Raw genomic sequence first — 17,729 nt, 5'->3', positions numbered from 1 at the left:
AGAAAATAGCCTTCACCCTTGGGAATGCCCCCTAAAAACGATTTTTGTAAAAAAAAAAAAAAAAATCAGGACACCCAAAAAAAATTATTTAAATTTGGGGTTAAAAAATAAATAAATAGGGAACACACTTCTAAATTAGCGGAATGGAGTCCAGAGGGGTTCCCTTATATGCGGCAGGTGTTTTCTTCATTGCGGGGAGTAGCGGCAGGTGCATTTTTGCAGAATTTTAAAAAATCATGTCAGGGATTTAAAAATATGCTTACACCCATTTTCAAGTACCCCAAATTTGACTGGCATAGTTATTTTTCCAGAAAAAAACTCCTAAATTCTCTTCTGCATCACCTTCTTCATAGCCGCATTTATGCACCTGCCGCAGCTGTTTAAAAACCTGACTTCCTTCTGCAGGCAAAAACGGGGGTACCCCTAGTGATCCCCCATGTCTGGACATCTTTAGGGGGGTCCTAGGATGATTTCCCGAAAATTCTTGTTTTTTTTCGCTGCTCCAAGTTTCACCGGTTCCCGTTTTTGTGTCCTTTTGAAATTGAATATGGGGAATATCGGGCACGCGCGCGATACTTTTCCGCATGGAAAACAAGCGAAGGAGGTGAAAAGTCCAGCAGGCGAAATGTCTGGACTTTTCGCCTCAAATTGAATTCGGGCCTATATCTCTGCGCTAATAGCCGGCTGTCACTGATCCTACTGCGCTATTGGTGGTAAGGGGGTACCAGAGGCACAGTTGGTGAGGGTTCAAAGGCTCAGGTGGGAAGGGGGGTACCAGAGGCACAGGTGGTGAGGGAGCAAAGGCTCAGGTGGTAAGGGGGTACCAGAGGCTCAGGTGGTAAGGGGGTACCAGATGCACAGTTGGTGAGGGAGCAAAGGCTCCGGTGGGAAGGGGGTACCAGAGGCACAGGTGGTGAGGGAGCAAAGGCTCAGGTGGTAAGGGGGTACCAGAGGCACAGGTGGTGAGGGAGCAAAGGCTCAGGTGGTAAGGGGGTACCAGAGGCTCAGGTGGGAAGGGGGTACCAGAGGCACAGTTGGTGAGGGAGCAAAGGCTCAGGTGGGAAGGGGGTACCAGAGGCACAGGTGGTGAGGGAGCAAAGGCTCAGGTGGTAAGGGGGTACCAGAGGCACAGGTGGTGAGGGTGCAAAGGCTCAGGTGGGAAGGGGGTACCAGAGGCACAGGTGGTGAGGGAGCAAAGGCTCAGGTGGGAAGGGGGTACCAGAGGCACACGTGGTGAGGGAGCAAAGGCTCAGGTGGGAAGGGGGTAGCAGAGGCACAGTTGGTGAGGGAGCAAAGGCTCAGGTGGTAAGGGGGTACCAGAGGCACAGGTGGTGAGGGAGCAAAGGCTCAGGTGCTAAGGGGGTACCAGAGGCTCAGGTGGTAAGGGGGTACCAGAGGCACAGGTGGTGAGGGAGCAAAGGCTCAGGTGGGAAGGGGGTACCAGAGGCACAGGTGGTGAGGGAGCAAAGGCTCAGGTGGTAAGGGGGTACCAGAGGCACAGGTGGTGAGGGAGCAAAGGCTCAGGTGGTAAGGGGGTACCAGAGGCTCAGGTGGGAAGGGGGTACCAGAGGCACAGGTGGTGAGGGAACAAAGGCTCAGGTGGGAAGGGGGTAGCAGAGGCACAGTTGGTGAGGGAGCAAAGGCTCAGGTGGTAAGGGGGTACCAGAGGCACAGGTGGTGAGGGAGCAAAGGCTCAGGTGTTAAGGGGGTACCAGAGGCACAGGTGGTGAGGGAGCAAAGGCTCAGGTGGTAAGGGGGTACCAGAGGCAGAGTTGGTGAGGGAACAAAGGCTCAGGTGGCAAGGGGGTACCAGAGGCAGAGTTGGTGAGGGAACAAAGGCTCAGGTGGTAAGGGGGTACCAGAGGCAGAGTTGGTGAGGGAGCAAAGGCACAGGTGGTGAGGAATTACCAGAGGCACAGGTGGTGAGGAATTACCAGAGGCACAGGTGGTGAGGGGGTAGCAGAGGCACAGTTGGTGAGGGAGCAAAGGCTCAGGTGGTAAGGGGGTACCAGAGGCACAGTTGGTGAGGGAGCAAAGGCTCAGGTGGTAAGGGGGTACCAGAGGCACAGGTGGTGAGGGAGCAAAGGCTCAGGTGGTAAGGGGGTACCAGAGGCACAGGTGATGAGGGAGCAAAGGCTCAGGTGGTAAGGGGGTACCAGAGGCACAGGTGGTGAGGGAGCAAAGGCTCAGGTGGTAAGGGGGTACCAGAGGCACAGGTGGTGAGGGAGCAAAGGCTCAGGTGGTTAGGGGGGGTACCAGAGGCACAGGTGGTGAGGGAGCAAAGGCTCAGGTGGTAAGGGGGTACCAGAGGCTCAGGTGGTGAGGGGGTAGCAGAGGCACAGGTGGTGAGGTATTACCAGAGGCACAGGTGGTGAGGGGGTAGCAGAGGCTCAGGTGGTGAGGGGGTAGCAGAGGCACTGGTGGTGAGGGAGCAAAGGCTCAGGTGGTGAGGGGGTAGCAGAGGCACAGTTCGTGAGGTATTACTAGATGCACAGGTGGTGAGGTATTACCTGAGGCTCAGGTGGGGAGGGGGTACCTGAGGCTCAGGTGGCGAGGGGAAACCTGAGGCGTAGGTGGCGAGGTGGACACAGGCATGCCCCCTCTTCCCCTCCCCACTTGCACTCTTCTCACAGAACTTTCTACTAAAAAAAAAAAATAGTTTTTAAGTTGTACATTGTTTCTAAAGAACAAAAAAATTGTGTTGGATAAGTTTTAAAAAGATGTTCTAGACCTAATTCAGTAAAAAAAAAATTATTTCTGAGACTTTTTTTTTTAAACAATATTAGTGAGTTAAGTGTTTTGGTTTTTTGTTTTTTTTTTTTGCTTTAAAACCGACGTATTCACACCTCTGCTCCCGGCTGCTTGTGCATTCAGCTGCGTTTAGACTTTTCCAGTGACAGAATCTGCACTTTGTGTCCCTGCGGCTGAGCCTGTGCAGTATTTCCAGCACCTTTATTCTTTATTCCCGCTTCTGTTCCGCTTTGCGTAGCTCGGTGAATGAAGAACCCAAGCTCTTCCTGTGGTTCCACAAGGCTCTGCAGCTGTCTCTGATTCAGGTGGAGCAGAATGACAGCGTCCTCACCGAGACCATTCTGCAGATACTGCTCTCCGTCCAGGCCAGGCTCTGCCTCCTGGGAGAGGAGAGGATGTCGTCCGGGATCCTGGGAGCTTTTGGGCTGGGAAGGAAATCTCCGCTGTCAGCCAGGTGGGTGTGTGTTGGTTCATGTTTCACCTTCCCCCATATAACCCTATTGTTCCCCTGCTCTGAGTTATGTTTACAATGCAATAACGGTAATGATAAAATCATTACTTAGAAACCACATGGAAATATAACACGCCAGGCTTCCACAGAAACCCGTAGCTAACTCAATCGTCCTTTGTGAGTTTCAGCCCCAGCTGTGCCCTGGAGTGTGGTATGGGGGGTTTATACACCCGCTCCCACCGTCTGAGTCCCTCACGCCCTCCCCTGCCCCCAGCATCAGCCTGATCTCGGTGACCTGTATTTGGGGACCAGACTTCCTGTACTGTCAGGCAAGTAGAATGTCTAGCCCAAGGTTTTTTAGGACCATGGGTAGATATAGCAGTCCTAGGAAATAGATCTATTGGCATCGCAACTCGATGACAATTTCCCCTCTATGGTGTCAGACTGGCAGCCCCATCGCAGTTCCAGTTTGTCTTACCCCAACCTAGACTTTGATGAATTCATGGATCCTACGGAAGATCCAATTGGAAGTGGTGTGGGCATTATTCGTTGCCACCCGATTGGCCCAGATGGTCCTGGTATATAGATCCGGTCAGTCTCTCAATAGTCACCCTTGGCGTCTCCCTCTTTGGCCCCAAACTTCAGTTTCAGGGTCCCTTCTTTAAGTAGGGCCTGACAGAACTTAATTTGGTGGAAGCCATGATTCTTAGGTAAGATGGCCTCGTTGATCGAGCGACCCATGGAATTATTCAGCCTGTTGGTTCACTGTTCATTTTATCCTTGTGTGTCCTATTCTCCATGCAATGGTTATTCGCACATTGGCACCAATTTAGTGTGCCCGACATGGCTGCCTCGCCTTGGTGCTCTGTGTAGAATGAACAATGTATGGTTCCGATGTACATACAAGGATCTCGGCAAGTATTTTATCTCTCCCGTTATGTGTCATCGGTTCCAGGCATCCCAGTGCGCCTAAAATGGCTGCCTCACCTGGGCCCTGCATGATGAATAATCCTGCAACTGATGACCCAAAATGGCTGCCAAACCCATTGTAGCATCTCTAAGTTCTCTTTATTTCATGAAAAGCTTTTCTGTATTTCATTGTTCCTGTACTATATTAGGTTTCTGTACTGTATCATGTTTGTGTACTGTATTATGTCTCATTCTGTTGATTATTATTATTATTCAGACTACGCTCTAGGCACGGGTCTTCTCTCCCTGTATATTGTACACTATGTAATTGCGGCCTGGCCTATTAGGTTTTATGCGTGTAATATATACCAGCAGGTCCTCCCTCTCATGTCCATATCTGGTAAACGTGGATCCTCAGCCTGGATTGGAGCAATGGTAGATCCCAGATTCTTAGTGTTATGTGTTTTATGTTTATTTCAGATTCCGGATCATTTCCCGCAGCCTGGCCGCCTTCATCTTAGCCCAGATCCCGTCCGAAAATCAAGTGCGCCTTAAAGGAGGATCTGGGTTAAACTTATCGCCAAAAGCTCTACAGGTAACTTATTGCTCTTCTATATACTACATACTGTGATACCTCCGAACATAAAGCTGCAACAAATATATATAAACCATGTTGTGTAAAAAAAAAAAAAAAAAAAATTTAATTCTACAAAATGAATGTTTCCCTCATTCAATGGGGGACACTGAGGCTGCGGGTATAGGTGGAGCTGCAGGAGTCTGGGCACCAAGGAGTTCCCTTATTGGCAGGAGCACAGGCTCCTCCTCCCCTTCACCCTGCCTGAAGCCAGCTTTTTTTTTCTTCGTGCCTCCAGGAAGAGGGCATTTTTTCGTTTTTCAGGGCTATGCTGCGCCCTTTTTTTTTTTTCTACTTGATCATCAGGGATGTCAGCGGTAAGCATTCCGCACGCTACAGCTGACCGCACCATCACCCCCTCTGGCGGTCGTCTGAGGAGCCAGGTTCATCGGCCATCTCCACTGCAGGGCGAGCCGCAGCTGGACCAGGGGGCAGGTAAGCGGCTCCTCACTCTGTAGGGAGCCGGACTTATTGCGGTGGCACTGGCAGCAGGTGCACAGTTCTTTCTGTGCTACCGCTAGACCACTAGAGACACGGCTGCAACGGGGACGCCATTAGGTGGCAAGTCCCTGGGGTTTGCCAGAAGAGAGTGGAACCTTCCTCTGTTCTCCCCACCCTTTAGCTGGTTCCTGTTCCTGGGTTCCCTCCCAAAGGCTCCCACTCCCAGACACTGAGCAGCCATCTTGCCACACTGAGCTGATTGCCTGCACGGAGAGAGGACCTCCTACCTCCCCTATAGCGCACTCTAGTGGTGCCAGGTCTTTTCTAATCCCCTTCCTCACCTATTGGTGCTGGTTGTTAGGACTGTTGTGCCTCTTTTCTTTATGTAAAAAAACAAATTCTGAGCATTTCAGCTGTTTATTCTGTGTGTATGTTGCTAATTTCTACGGCACCGCTGGTGTTCACGAAGGTCATGACCTTCATCGCCTAGGAATCTGAATTCTGCCGGATCTAGACGACCTTCTGTTAGGCCAGTCTCCAGACATTGTGCGTCTCTCCCCGGACTTGTTGCAGTCACACGGCGGCTGGCTGATCAATTGCGCCATCAGGGACAAGCTGACATCCCTTCAGTCCCTCGTCTCCACCAGCGCAGAGTCTCGATACATTTCTGTATGCGAGTACCGGGAAAACTGATCTCCACCTTCGACATGTTGGAATGTGCACAATTCCATTCCCGGCCGTTGCAACTGGAACTTCTGCAGCGTTGGAGCTGCTCTCACCTACATCTCAATTCCCAGACACTTGTTTTGTCCAGAGAAGCCCCACACTCTCTCCTGTGGGGGCTCCAGTGGTCTCACCTCGACATCCAGGATTGGGTTCTTCTAACTACAGAGGTGAGATTTTGCGGCTTGGGAGTCATCACAGGCAATCACACCTTTCAGAGCAGGTGGACTGTTCGGGGGGCGAGTCTGCCAATCAATGTTCTGGAACTTCGAGCGGTCCACCGCGCACTTTGTCAGGCAATGCCTTTCCTTCAGTACAAGAAGGTGGTCACCTACATAAACCGCCAAGAGTCGCGAAGCCATGAAGGAAGTCAGTTGTATCCTCCGTTGGGCAGGACACTTTCTCCCAGCCCTATTGGCATCCTACATTCTGGGAGTCCAAAATTGGGATGCAGACTTCCTCAGCAGGCAGAACCTTCACTCGGGCAAGTGGCCTCTGCATCCCAAAGTTTTCCAAATGCTGGGGCCATCCGAACATTGACTTGAGGGCCTCCAGGCACCATCACAAGCTTCCTCGCTGTTGCTCCTACACCAGGAACATGAGAGCCTTCTTAGTGGACGCACTCGTGGTACCATGAAGTTTTCCAGTTGTGTACCTCTTTCCTCCGATTGTTCCTTCTGCAGATTCTTCATAAGTTAAAACAGGAAAGAATCACTGCTATTCTCGTTGCACCGGACTGGCCATGGAGGGCCTGTTACTCAGACCTTCACATTCTGACCATTGCACCCCCATGACGCCTCCCACTCCTGACGGATAATCTCTCCCAGAACCTGCTTCTTAGCCCGTCTCGCTTTGACGAGGTGGCTATTGAAACTGATTCCGTGATCTGGACCATGATCTGCGCCTGGATACCTTTCTCGGCGAGTATTTATTATAGTGTATGGTGGACATATTTTGACAGCGTCCCATGTGTTCTACCCGCGGTTGGGATCCTCTAATTTTTTACCTTTTCAAGATTTTGTCTTTCTTACAGGTGGGCTTGCGTCTGGGCCTTCGCCTTGCTTCTCTGAAAGTACGTGTCGGCACTCTCTGTCCTATTTCAACGCAAGATAGCTCATGTTCCAGCTATTTAAACCTTCTTGCGAGGGGTCCTCCATATTCATCCATCCTTTGTTCCCCCAGGGACACCGTGGGACCCGACCTTAGTGTTGAGGGCACTACAAGAATCAACCTTTGAACCGTTGGATTCTATCGATCTGTGTTGGCTAACGTGGAAAACGGTATTCTTACTGGCTATTGCTTCAGCCCGTAGGGTCTCAGACTTGGGTGTGTTGGCCCACGCGCGCCTTTCCTTGTTTTCTACCATGACCGCACTGTCCTCCATACCCGCCTGGGCTATCTCCCAAAAGTGGTATCACGTTTCCATATTAATCAGGAGATCATGGTTCCTTCCCTTTCAGCTTCGAATACTACGGACTCGGGTCATTCCCTGCTCACTTTGGATGTGGATCAGGCTCTTCGCACTCATTTTGATTGTACCAAGGACGATCGGAAGTCAGACTCTCTGTTCGTCCTTTATGACTTCCTCAAGCATGACTGGCCAGCTTCCAAGCAGACTTTGGCCCCCTTGATGCGCCTTACAATTCGTCAGACTTATATTGTGGCAAAGAAACCGATCCCAACCACTGTGAGGGCTCATTCCACTAGGTCTGTCGGGGCCGGTTAGGTGACTCACTGTGGTGCCTCTGCGGAGCATCTCTGTAAAGCGACCATGTTGTCCTCTGCCCATACCGTCACAAAATTTTACAGCTTTGACCCTTTCGCCTCTGCTGATGCGGCTTTTGGGCGTCGTGTTCTTAGCGCAGCACAGGAGCATTCCCACCCTTTAGAGGGACAGCTTTGGGATGTCCCAGTGTCCCCCATTGGATGAGAGAAAAAAGGAGATTTTGTCTTGCCTATAAAATCCTGTTTTCTGAATCCGTGGGGGACACTGGAAGCCTGCCTTCACGCCCCTGGCTGGCTGGCGGTTTCACAGTTCCGGCACCCGGTTCCGAGGCAGTTGGTGTGCCTGGCTGTACGTGTGCACATGTGTGTCTTTACTCTCCGTTCCTCCGTTCCTGTGCTGCTTCCAGGAAGTTAACTCCTTGGTGCCAAGACTCCTGCAGCCCCACCTTTACCCAAAGTCCCAGTGTCCCCCATGGATTTAGAAATTAGGATTTTGCAGGTTAGGCAAAAATCCCCTTTTACAATGTTTAAGCAATCATAAGTTTTTTTCCCTGAGCTGTATAATGTAGTACAATGTCTACGTTCCTTTGCTACCTATGTAGAAACCTTTTCCATGTAACCCGGATAGTGCTGACATTTCCAATGTTTTCCGTTCCGCAGGCTTTAAATGCTGTTGAGACCATGACCTCAAGCAAACAGTATGTGGAGTACCAGGAGGAGATCTCTCAGGCTGTTCAGTTCATCCGATACCCAGGACACTGCCTCCAAGACGGGAACACGCTGCTCGCCCTCCTCATCAACTCTCTATACCCAGAAGTGCATTATCTGAATATTATTAGATAATACCTGGGGCGTTTCTATGCTTTTTTGTTTAGTGGGTGGGGGGCTGCTCTTTACCCTACGCATTTCATGCTTTTTTTTTTTTTTTTTTCAACATTTGGTGTTTTTCTGTGTGGAACAATCGAAGAGTATTGCAGACCCTCTTGTGATCTCCCTTCTGTCCGTGTTCTGGTAATCTGTAGACCATATTGGGGTTTACGAGGCAGTGATTGTCATAGCGGCTTTATGGGACGTCCGATTAGGTGTCGTGATACCGCGAGGTTCTCAAGAACTAAGCTGCAGTTGGCTTACCGACATTGATCTCCCACTTACTGCAAATATTCGCGATACAAACTCTTTCCCCATTATAACGTATGTCTACAAAGCTCCAGGACGCAAAATGTTACCGTCAGCGAATTCAGGCGCCACCCAAATTCCAGTGATTATAGTACACAGGCAGCATCCCGTGTGCTCTCAGTAATGACATATATATAAATATGTGTGCAGAGATCTCAGAGGGTTAGAAGCGCCATCACAAGGAGAGGGATAACTTATATAATCCACGCTATTCCTTACACCCATGTGTCAGCCCCAATATCCTCCCAGTTCCCGTTCTCTGCGCAATATACTCACCATGCCCTTGGGGCTGGCGTAATAAAACAGAGGATAACTCGCTACAGCCGGTGGGGATCTTCTTGAGCAGTGTGGAACGAGCTGAATCCTATCTCTTTCCCCAATGTATCAGTGGAAGGTTATTTGCCAAACAAGAAATCCTCTATGTGTGTTGTGTGTTTTGTCCCCCGGGTAGCGCGAGTGGACTGTACCTGGTCTGTGTTACGGAACGCTCGGGCCTTTTAGTCTGTGTTTGTCTTGTTCGGCTCCAACTCTCTGTGACAGGATCTGACCCCACCTGAGTTTCGATAGGAATAGTGTGAACGAAGATGTAGGAGCTGTGCGTGGTCTGTAACAATCCCAGGATCCCGCCGGATATTGTATGTACTATAAGAGATAATATACCGCGATATACTATACAGGAGCAGAAATATTTTTGATGGAAAGGAACTTAGCAGAGTCCATATGTAATTCTCAGGGGCTACTGGCACATATATAGAGTTTATTGTATTCGCTAAAGAGATGTCACAAACAGACTGAATGATCATGACTAATATAGGAACTATCGAGAGCGTTAATTTTATATATGGCATTACAATAGATGTTGGTGACCGTGTAATATGATGTGAAGTTAATGTGAAGCTATTTAAACCTCATCTTCATTCATTTCATTTAGTGACTTTAATCGAACGAATCTGGGCATCACGTCCCTATAGTTTTGTTCTTCAACCATTATTTTTACATTCGAGTTTATAAAAAAAAAAAAAAAAACTCCTGATTACCGAAATCCAGAAAACATGACCTGTTGGGGTGGGGGACGGGACTGGAGTTGAGAATTCCTGCTGTGGACTGTTGTGTATGTCTTAAATAATTACAAAGTAACTGCACTAAAATGGATAATCTGTCAGACTAGGTTTATTAATTATATTTAGATTGATCATTTTAGTTTAGAACACTTCATAGTTTTCTATACATGTGGGGTACAGCCCCTGCGTTGTCTTCAGGCGCCCGGTGGTCCACTGTTGCACAACGTAACACGGCATCACTTGTCTCCCTGTCCTCTAATTTAAAGTGTTTTAAGTACCATACTGCAGACTTTTTACCAATTCAGGATTATAGCTGCTTTCTAGAGCCCCTGATCATATATTGTGAGACAAGAATTTCCTATATCAAGAGTTTTTCGGTTACTTCACTATTGGTCCAATATCACTATTCTTTAAGGATCATTAATTAATCACAAGTCACAAAGTTATTCACCAAGCGGCACAGTCACTTCCTGGTTTTTCTGGAAACACCCTGGTAAAAGCAGGTTGGCGGATACGGCTTATTCCTCCATATTTCTTTATTCATTAGACATACAACTTCTATACGGGGCTTTCCCGTCCCCTCTACTGCGCCACCGCCCGGGTAATCACAAGACTGAAGTCATTAGCGCAAAGTGCCTCTGGCATTAAATGCTGATAAGCGGTCACCTGTCAGGCTGCCTCTGATTGGTGCTCAGCTGTAGGGTAGACTGCACCTACCTGTCCGTGATCTTAGATAGGGTACATTGTGCCTGTCTATGTGTCCCCCATGCACTCTTCCCATGCACTTTTTATTTCTGGATGTACAAGATGTCTTATAAGCTGAATATTGTGTATTTGTAAATAATAAATAGAGCGTACGTTCAGTCGTTTCACATCTCATGACTTTGGTGAGAATCGTGATTGGAGCTGTTGGATTTTGTTTTATTTGACTGTATATTTTGTTATATAAGTTGATCAGCTTTGTTTGTTGCGCCTGTAATATAAGATTTTTTTACCGCTGTGGTCTGTGATCTGTGCGCTATTCTACTTATGAAAGTATTTATAATGCTACATTATTAAATGATGGATTGTGGGCGAAACAGCAAAACCATCTGATATATCATTCGCGCATGAACGGATGGATATATTATATGAGGATGTAGCCAAATGAGGTACTTGTCGCCAGTGACATCACTGGGGCCTTCGCTCACATGCCTTAATGATGTCACTAGTTCTAGATGCATCATAATGAACATTGGTCCAACCCACAAAATGGCGGCCTTCACCAGGCCTCAGTGATGTCGCTAGTTCCTACGGAATGTACTGGCTGCGTGATTACTGGTTCAGCCCCCGCCTCTATTATCCGAGAGACGTTATTCACGGATAAGGAGATTATTCCAAATGCTTCATCCTATTATATTTCTCTACTAGAGTCCCTTCTGCCACAGTGACCATTCCCAGTGTATTGCCTTTTCACCACTAGATGGCGACTCGCCACCACCAAACACATCACTAATACCATTAACGTGATTTAAGCCATATGGAGAACATTTCCGCTTGTGACCTTTTTTACGAAATCTCACAAGATGGTGAATAGTCACAAAATTTGGTGAACACACATTGGTGATCGGTCTGGAAATCATTTGCAGTGTATTGCGTATTACAGGGCCTGATTCACAACGGAGCGCTATTCTGCTTATACGCACGTTGCTAATATCAGCGGTGATATTTAAATGTTTGCATTCGCATTGCAATCGCAGCCTGACATAAGGACGCCCACTTCCCCTTACTCACATCCGTATACTAGGGCAACATAGCGAAACAATTGGTAACATCGGACAGTTAATGAAGCCCTGACCTTACTTAAGAATTGCTTCTGCGCGCGCTATGAGACCTCAGGCGGCGTCAGGTATCGCACTGGATAATTTATGCACACCGATGGCATGCCTGCGTTCGTTCCACCCGGTCACCAGCCTGTCAATCACTCTGCCATGGGTCTGATTAGTCACTGCGAACGCAATTCCTAATGCAGCGCCTAGCTCGCGCACTGCGATGCATGCACAGTGCGAATTAATCGACCGGTTGCGTGCGTATACGCTACTGCGTTCCTTGCTAGATCAGGCCCTAAGTCGGATACAATGGCTCTTGGCAAATCTTCGAGTGATTTATGTACAGTGCAAATGAAAAGTTGCTATTTGATGATTTGTTGTGGATGTTCTGTTCCATTACATATATAAGCACAGATATGTGCAGCAGGCCATTACATTACATATATAAGTACAGATGTGTGCAGCAGGCCATTACATTACATATATAAGCACAGATATGTGCAGCAGGCCATTACATTACATTACATATATAAGCACAGATGTGTGCAGCAGGCCATTACCTCACATTACATATATAAGTACAGATGTGTACAGCAGGCCATTACATATATAAGCACAGATATGTGCAGCAGGCCATTACCTCACATTACATATATATGTACAGAGGTGTACAGCAGGCCATTACCTCACATTACATATATAAGTACAGATGTGTACAGCAGGCCATTACATTACATATATAAGCACAGATATGTGCAGCAGGCCATTACATTACATTACATATATAAGCACAGATATGTGCAGCAGGCCATTACATTACATATATAAGCACAGATATGTGCAGCAGGCCTTTACATTACATTACATATATAAGTACAGATGTGTGCAGCAGGCCATTACATTACATATATAAGCACAGATATGTGCAGCAGGCCATTACATTACATATATAAGTGCAGATATGTGCAGCAGGCCATTACCTCACATTACATTACATATAAGCACAGATATGTGCAGCAGGCCATTACCTCACATTACATATATAAGCACAGATATGTGCAGCAGGCCATTACATTACATTACATATATAAGCACAGATATGTGCAGCAGGCCATTACATTACATTACATATATAAGCACAGATATGTGCAGCAGGCCATTACATTTATAAGCACAGATATGTGCAGCAGGCCATTACATTTATAAGCACAGATATGTGCAGCAGGCCATTACCTCACATTACATATATAAGTACAGATGTGTGCAGCAGGCCATTACCTCACATTACATATATAAGTGCAGATATGTGCAGCAGGCCATTACCTCACATTACATTACATATAAGCATAGATATGTGCAGCAGGCCATTACATTACATTACATTTATAAGCACAGATATGTGCAGCAGGCCATTACATTACATATATAAGCACAGATATGTGCAGCAGGCCATTACCTCACATTACATATATAAGCACAGATATGTGCAGCAGGCCATTACATTACATTACATATATAAGCACAGATATGTGCAGCAGGCCATTACATTACATTACATATATAAGCACAGATATGTGCAGCAGGCCATTACATTTATAAGCACAGATATGTGCAGCAGGCCATTACATTACATTACATATATAAGCACAGATATGTGCAGCAGGCCATTACATTACATTACATATATAAGTACAGATATGTGCAGCAGGCCATTACCTCACATTACATATATAAGTACAGATGTGTGCAGCAGGCCATTACCTCACATTACATATATAAGTACAGATGTGTGCAGCAGGCCATTACCTCACATTACATATATATGTACAGATGTGTGCAGCAGGCCATTACATTACATATATAAGCACAGATATGTGCAGCAGGCCATTACATTACATATATAAGCACAGATATGTGCAGCAGGCCATTACATTTATAAGCACAGATATGTGCAGCAGGCCATTACATTACATTACATTACATATATAAGCACAGATATGTGCAGCAGGCCATTACATTACATTACATATATAAGTACAGATGTGTGCAGCAGGCCATTACATTACATATATAAGCACAGATATGTGCAGCAGGCCATTACATTACATATATAAGCACAGATATGTGCAGCAGGCCATTACATTTATAAGCACAGATATGTGCAGCAGGCCATTACCTCACATTACATATATAAGTACAGATGTGTGCAGCAGGCCATTACCTCACATTACATATATAAGTACAGATGTGTGCAGCAGGCCATTACCTCACATTACATATATATGTACAGATGTGTGCAGCAGACCATTACATTACATTACATATATAAGCACAGATATGTGCAGCAGGCCATTACATTACATTACATATATAAGCACAGATATGTGCAGCAGGCCATTACATTTATAAGCACAGATATGTGCAGCAGGCCATTACATTACATATATAAGTACAGATATGTGCAGCAGGCCATTACCTCACATTACATATATAAGTACAGATGTGTGCAGCAGGCCATTACCTCACATTACATATATATGTACAGATGTGTGCAGCAGGCCATTACCTCACATTACATATATATGTACAGATGTGTGCAGCAGGCCATTACCTCACATTACATATATATGTACAGATATGTGCAGCAGGCCATTACCTCACATTACATATATATGTACAGATATGTGCAGCAGGCCATTACCTCACATTACATATATAAGTACAGATGTGTGCAGCAGGCCATTACATTACATTACATATATAAGCACAGATATGTGCAGCAGGCCATTACCTCACATTACATATATAAGCACAGATGTGTGCAGCAGGCCATTACCTCACATTACATATATAAGCACAGATGTGTGCAGCAGGCCATTACATTACATTACATATATAAGTACAGATGTGTGCAGCAGGCCATTACATTACATTACATATATAAGTACAGATGTGTACAGCAGGCCATTACCTCACATTACATATATATGTACAGATGTGTGTAGCAGGCCATTACCTCACATTACATATATAAGCACAGATGTGTGCAGCAGGCCATTACCTCACATTACATATATAAGCACAGATGTGTGCAGCAGGCCATTACATTACATTACATATATAAGTACAGATGTGTGCAGCAGGCCATTACCTCACATTACATATATAAGCACAGATGTGTGCAGCAGGCCATTACCTCACATTACATATATAAGCACAGATGTGTACAGCAGGCCATTACCTCACATTACATATATAAGCACAGATGTGTACAGCAGGCCATTACCTCACATTACATATATAAGCACAGATGTGTGCAGCAGGCCATTACATTACATTACATATATAAGTACAGATGTGTGCAGCAGGCCATTACATTACATTACATATATAAGTACAGATGTGTGCAGCAGGCCATTACATTACATTACATATATAAGTACAGATGTGTGCAGCAGGCCATTACATTACATTGGTGTCTTCTGTAGCGTTAGATATAAGCATATAATTGTCTATCTGATCATAAGCTGCTTATCCACAGGGTGTAGAGATCTCACTGAGCGATTTCCTCCTGCAGCATCACTGAGCCTAAAATTCAAGTTTCATTAAATATTAGGGCTAAATTTACTAAGATGGGAGTTCTATTTAAGAAGTGATGTTGTCCATAGCAACCAATCAGATTCTACTTCTCATTTATCTAGCAGCACCTTCTAGAAGATACCTGGAATCTGATTGGTTGCTATGGGCAGCATCACTTCTTAATAGAACTCCCATCTTAGTAAATTTACCCCTAGTATCAAGTATATATTTAAAAATGTCCAGAACATATTAAGACTATAAAATGGACTATACTCTCTTTGTTGTTGTTAAATATCTTCCATTTGAGGATAAAATAATTTTATCGGTCTCAATTCTCTTTTTTTTTTAAACCCCAGCACTGTGGTTCCCAAACTTTTTGGAATCACGGCGCCCTAGAGTATCACCGGTACCCCTGGGCCAAAGGTTTCTTATTGAGCAATTCAGCAAAAATGAAATGAAGTAAATTGTGCTCATGTCACCTTTAGGTGCAGTTATGTGATGATGGGTGACAGGACTGAGCTTCTTTTTGATTGGCAGCCATGGGCACTGGTTTCGCCTGTCACACTGACTAAGAAAATTTTTATTTGGTACTGCACCACCAACCCGAGGCACCCCTGCAAGCGTCCTGAGGCACCCCAGGGTGCCACGGCACCCAGTTTGGGAACCACTGCCCTAGCAGATCTAGAGCATATATATTGTGTCATATAGACCACTATAAATGTATTGAAAATCTTTCAGCCATGTTGTACATGACGGTTATCATGCTAAGGCTTCTGTACAGCGCCAAAGGTTACAGGACCTATACATTAAGGTGAACCGAAACTGTACTCGCATCTTTTACGTCACAGGCCCATCCATTAGTACTGGCCCGGTGCGTCTGCCGTAAATTCATCAAGATCTAAATGCGGAAAGTATTCGGAGTATGATTGCGGGTACTGACGCCATCTACACCTAGATACCTGAGTAACGGGGGAGCTTGATAATGAATAGGCCCCTAATGTGCACAATGGACCCCATCTATAATCCAGTGTTTAGTTCGATACCATCACTAACAGAGTGTATGTAACTAGGACCTTATTTAAGAGATTGTCTGTCTGAAGTTCGGGCTACAGCCCTCTTTGTACCCCAGGCGGCTCCAGCACATAACATACCAGGCGTCAATGGCCTGATCTCAATAGTTACCGGCTAATCACGTTACTCCGTTCCAAGCCGATGACGTTCATCTGACTAACGGTTAGATATAGGGTAGAGATCTTAATTGGTGGATACACACTGGGGGTCTTTTCTGCTTATTTAATAGCCCCTCCCCCATTCACCCCCTCACCTTCAATGCCAAGAGAGAAAAAAAAATCACTTACAGCTGGATTCTTAGTAATAGTGTCACCCACACTCCAGCAGATGAGGTCTCCATGGTAACCACACTATTTGGTGATCACAGATCCCTACATCCCTACTACAGGGATGTACACTCAGCATTCATAGTGGACACTGGGCCCTTATGGCTGATACCTGCTGTATCATTACGAGCGCTGCCTGGACACATTCCCCATACGGATCAATGATCTCTGTACTGTGGGCCTGATACAATATACAGTATGGATTCCTTCGCCATTACACCTATGGATGACGGAACATGCGCCGAATCATTAGAGCGCAGCCATGTTCTATGTTTGTGTTGTCTGATCTTTTCTCCCCTGTCTCATTTGATGTGCCAAATCCACACATGTGAAGAGTATTAGTATGTTCTCCTGAGACACAGAGACGTGTTTACTGGACACCATCATTTTTACAAAATGTCTAAGTGTTACGTGAAAATATGATGTAAAAATGTACAAAACATGAAGGGTAAGTGTGTATGCATGATGCCAATAAATCTGACTATTACTTCTACCTCTCTGTGTGTATCCTCTTATGTAACATGTATGTGTCATGTGTGTACAGAGGCCAGGACCTAGGTAACGGCGTTATCAGACTGCGGACACCAACATTACTTCTACCTCTTGTGTGCATCCTCTTGTGTAACATGTATGTGTCATGTGTGTACAGAGGCCAGGACCTAGGTAACAGCGTTATCCGCCTGCGGACACCAACATTACTTCTACCTCTCTGTGTGCATCCTCTTATGTAACATGTATGTGTCATGTGTGTACATAGGCCAGGACCTAGGTAACGGCGTTATCAGCCTGCGGACACCAACATTACTTCTACCTCTCTGTGTGCATCCTCTTATGTAACATGTATGTGTCATGTGTGTACAGAGGCCAGGACCTAGGTAATGGCGTTATCAGCCTGCGGACACCAACATTACTTCTATCTCTCGTGTACATCCTCTTATGTAACATGTATGTGTCATGTGTGTACAGAGGCCAGGACCTAGGTAACGGAGTTATCCACCTGCGGACACCAACATTACTTCTACCGCTCTGTGTGCATCTTCTTATGTAACATGTGTGTACAGAGGCCAGGACCTA

General features: G+C 46.1%; 1 protein-coding gene across 1 annotated transcript in view; it reads left to right on the top strand.

Annotated features, from left to right (window-relative positions):
* EPG5 (ectopic P-granules 5 autophagy tethering factor) overlaps positions 1-8,559 on the top strand; it is a 132,079-nt gene extending 123,520 nt beyond the window's left edge. Inside the window, exons 42-44 of the mRNA XM_088476515.1 lie at positions 2,990-3,205; positions 4,592-4,706; positions 8,295-8,559. Coding sequence (XP_088332641.1) covers positions 2,990-3,205; positions 4,592-4,706; positions 8,295-8,477 — 514 coding nt within the window. The 3' untranslated portion in view covers positions 8,478-8,559. The remainder of the gene's footprint in view (positions 1-2,989; positions 3,206-4,591; positions 4,707-8,294) is intronic.
* The last annotated feature ends 9,170 nt before the right edge of the window (positions 8,560-17,729 follow it).

Source organism: Taudactylus pleione, unplaced genomic scaffold, assembly GCF_031769625.1.
Source record: "Taudactylus pleione unplaced genomic scaffold, aTauple2 ptg000189l, whole genome shotgun sequence".
Taxonomy (NCBI): Eukaryota; Metazoa; Chordata; class Amphibia; order Anura; family Myobatrachidae; genus Taudactylus; species Taudactylus pleione.
This window is presented reverse-complemented; position numbering and strand designations above follow the sequence as displayed.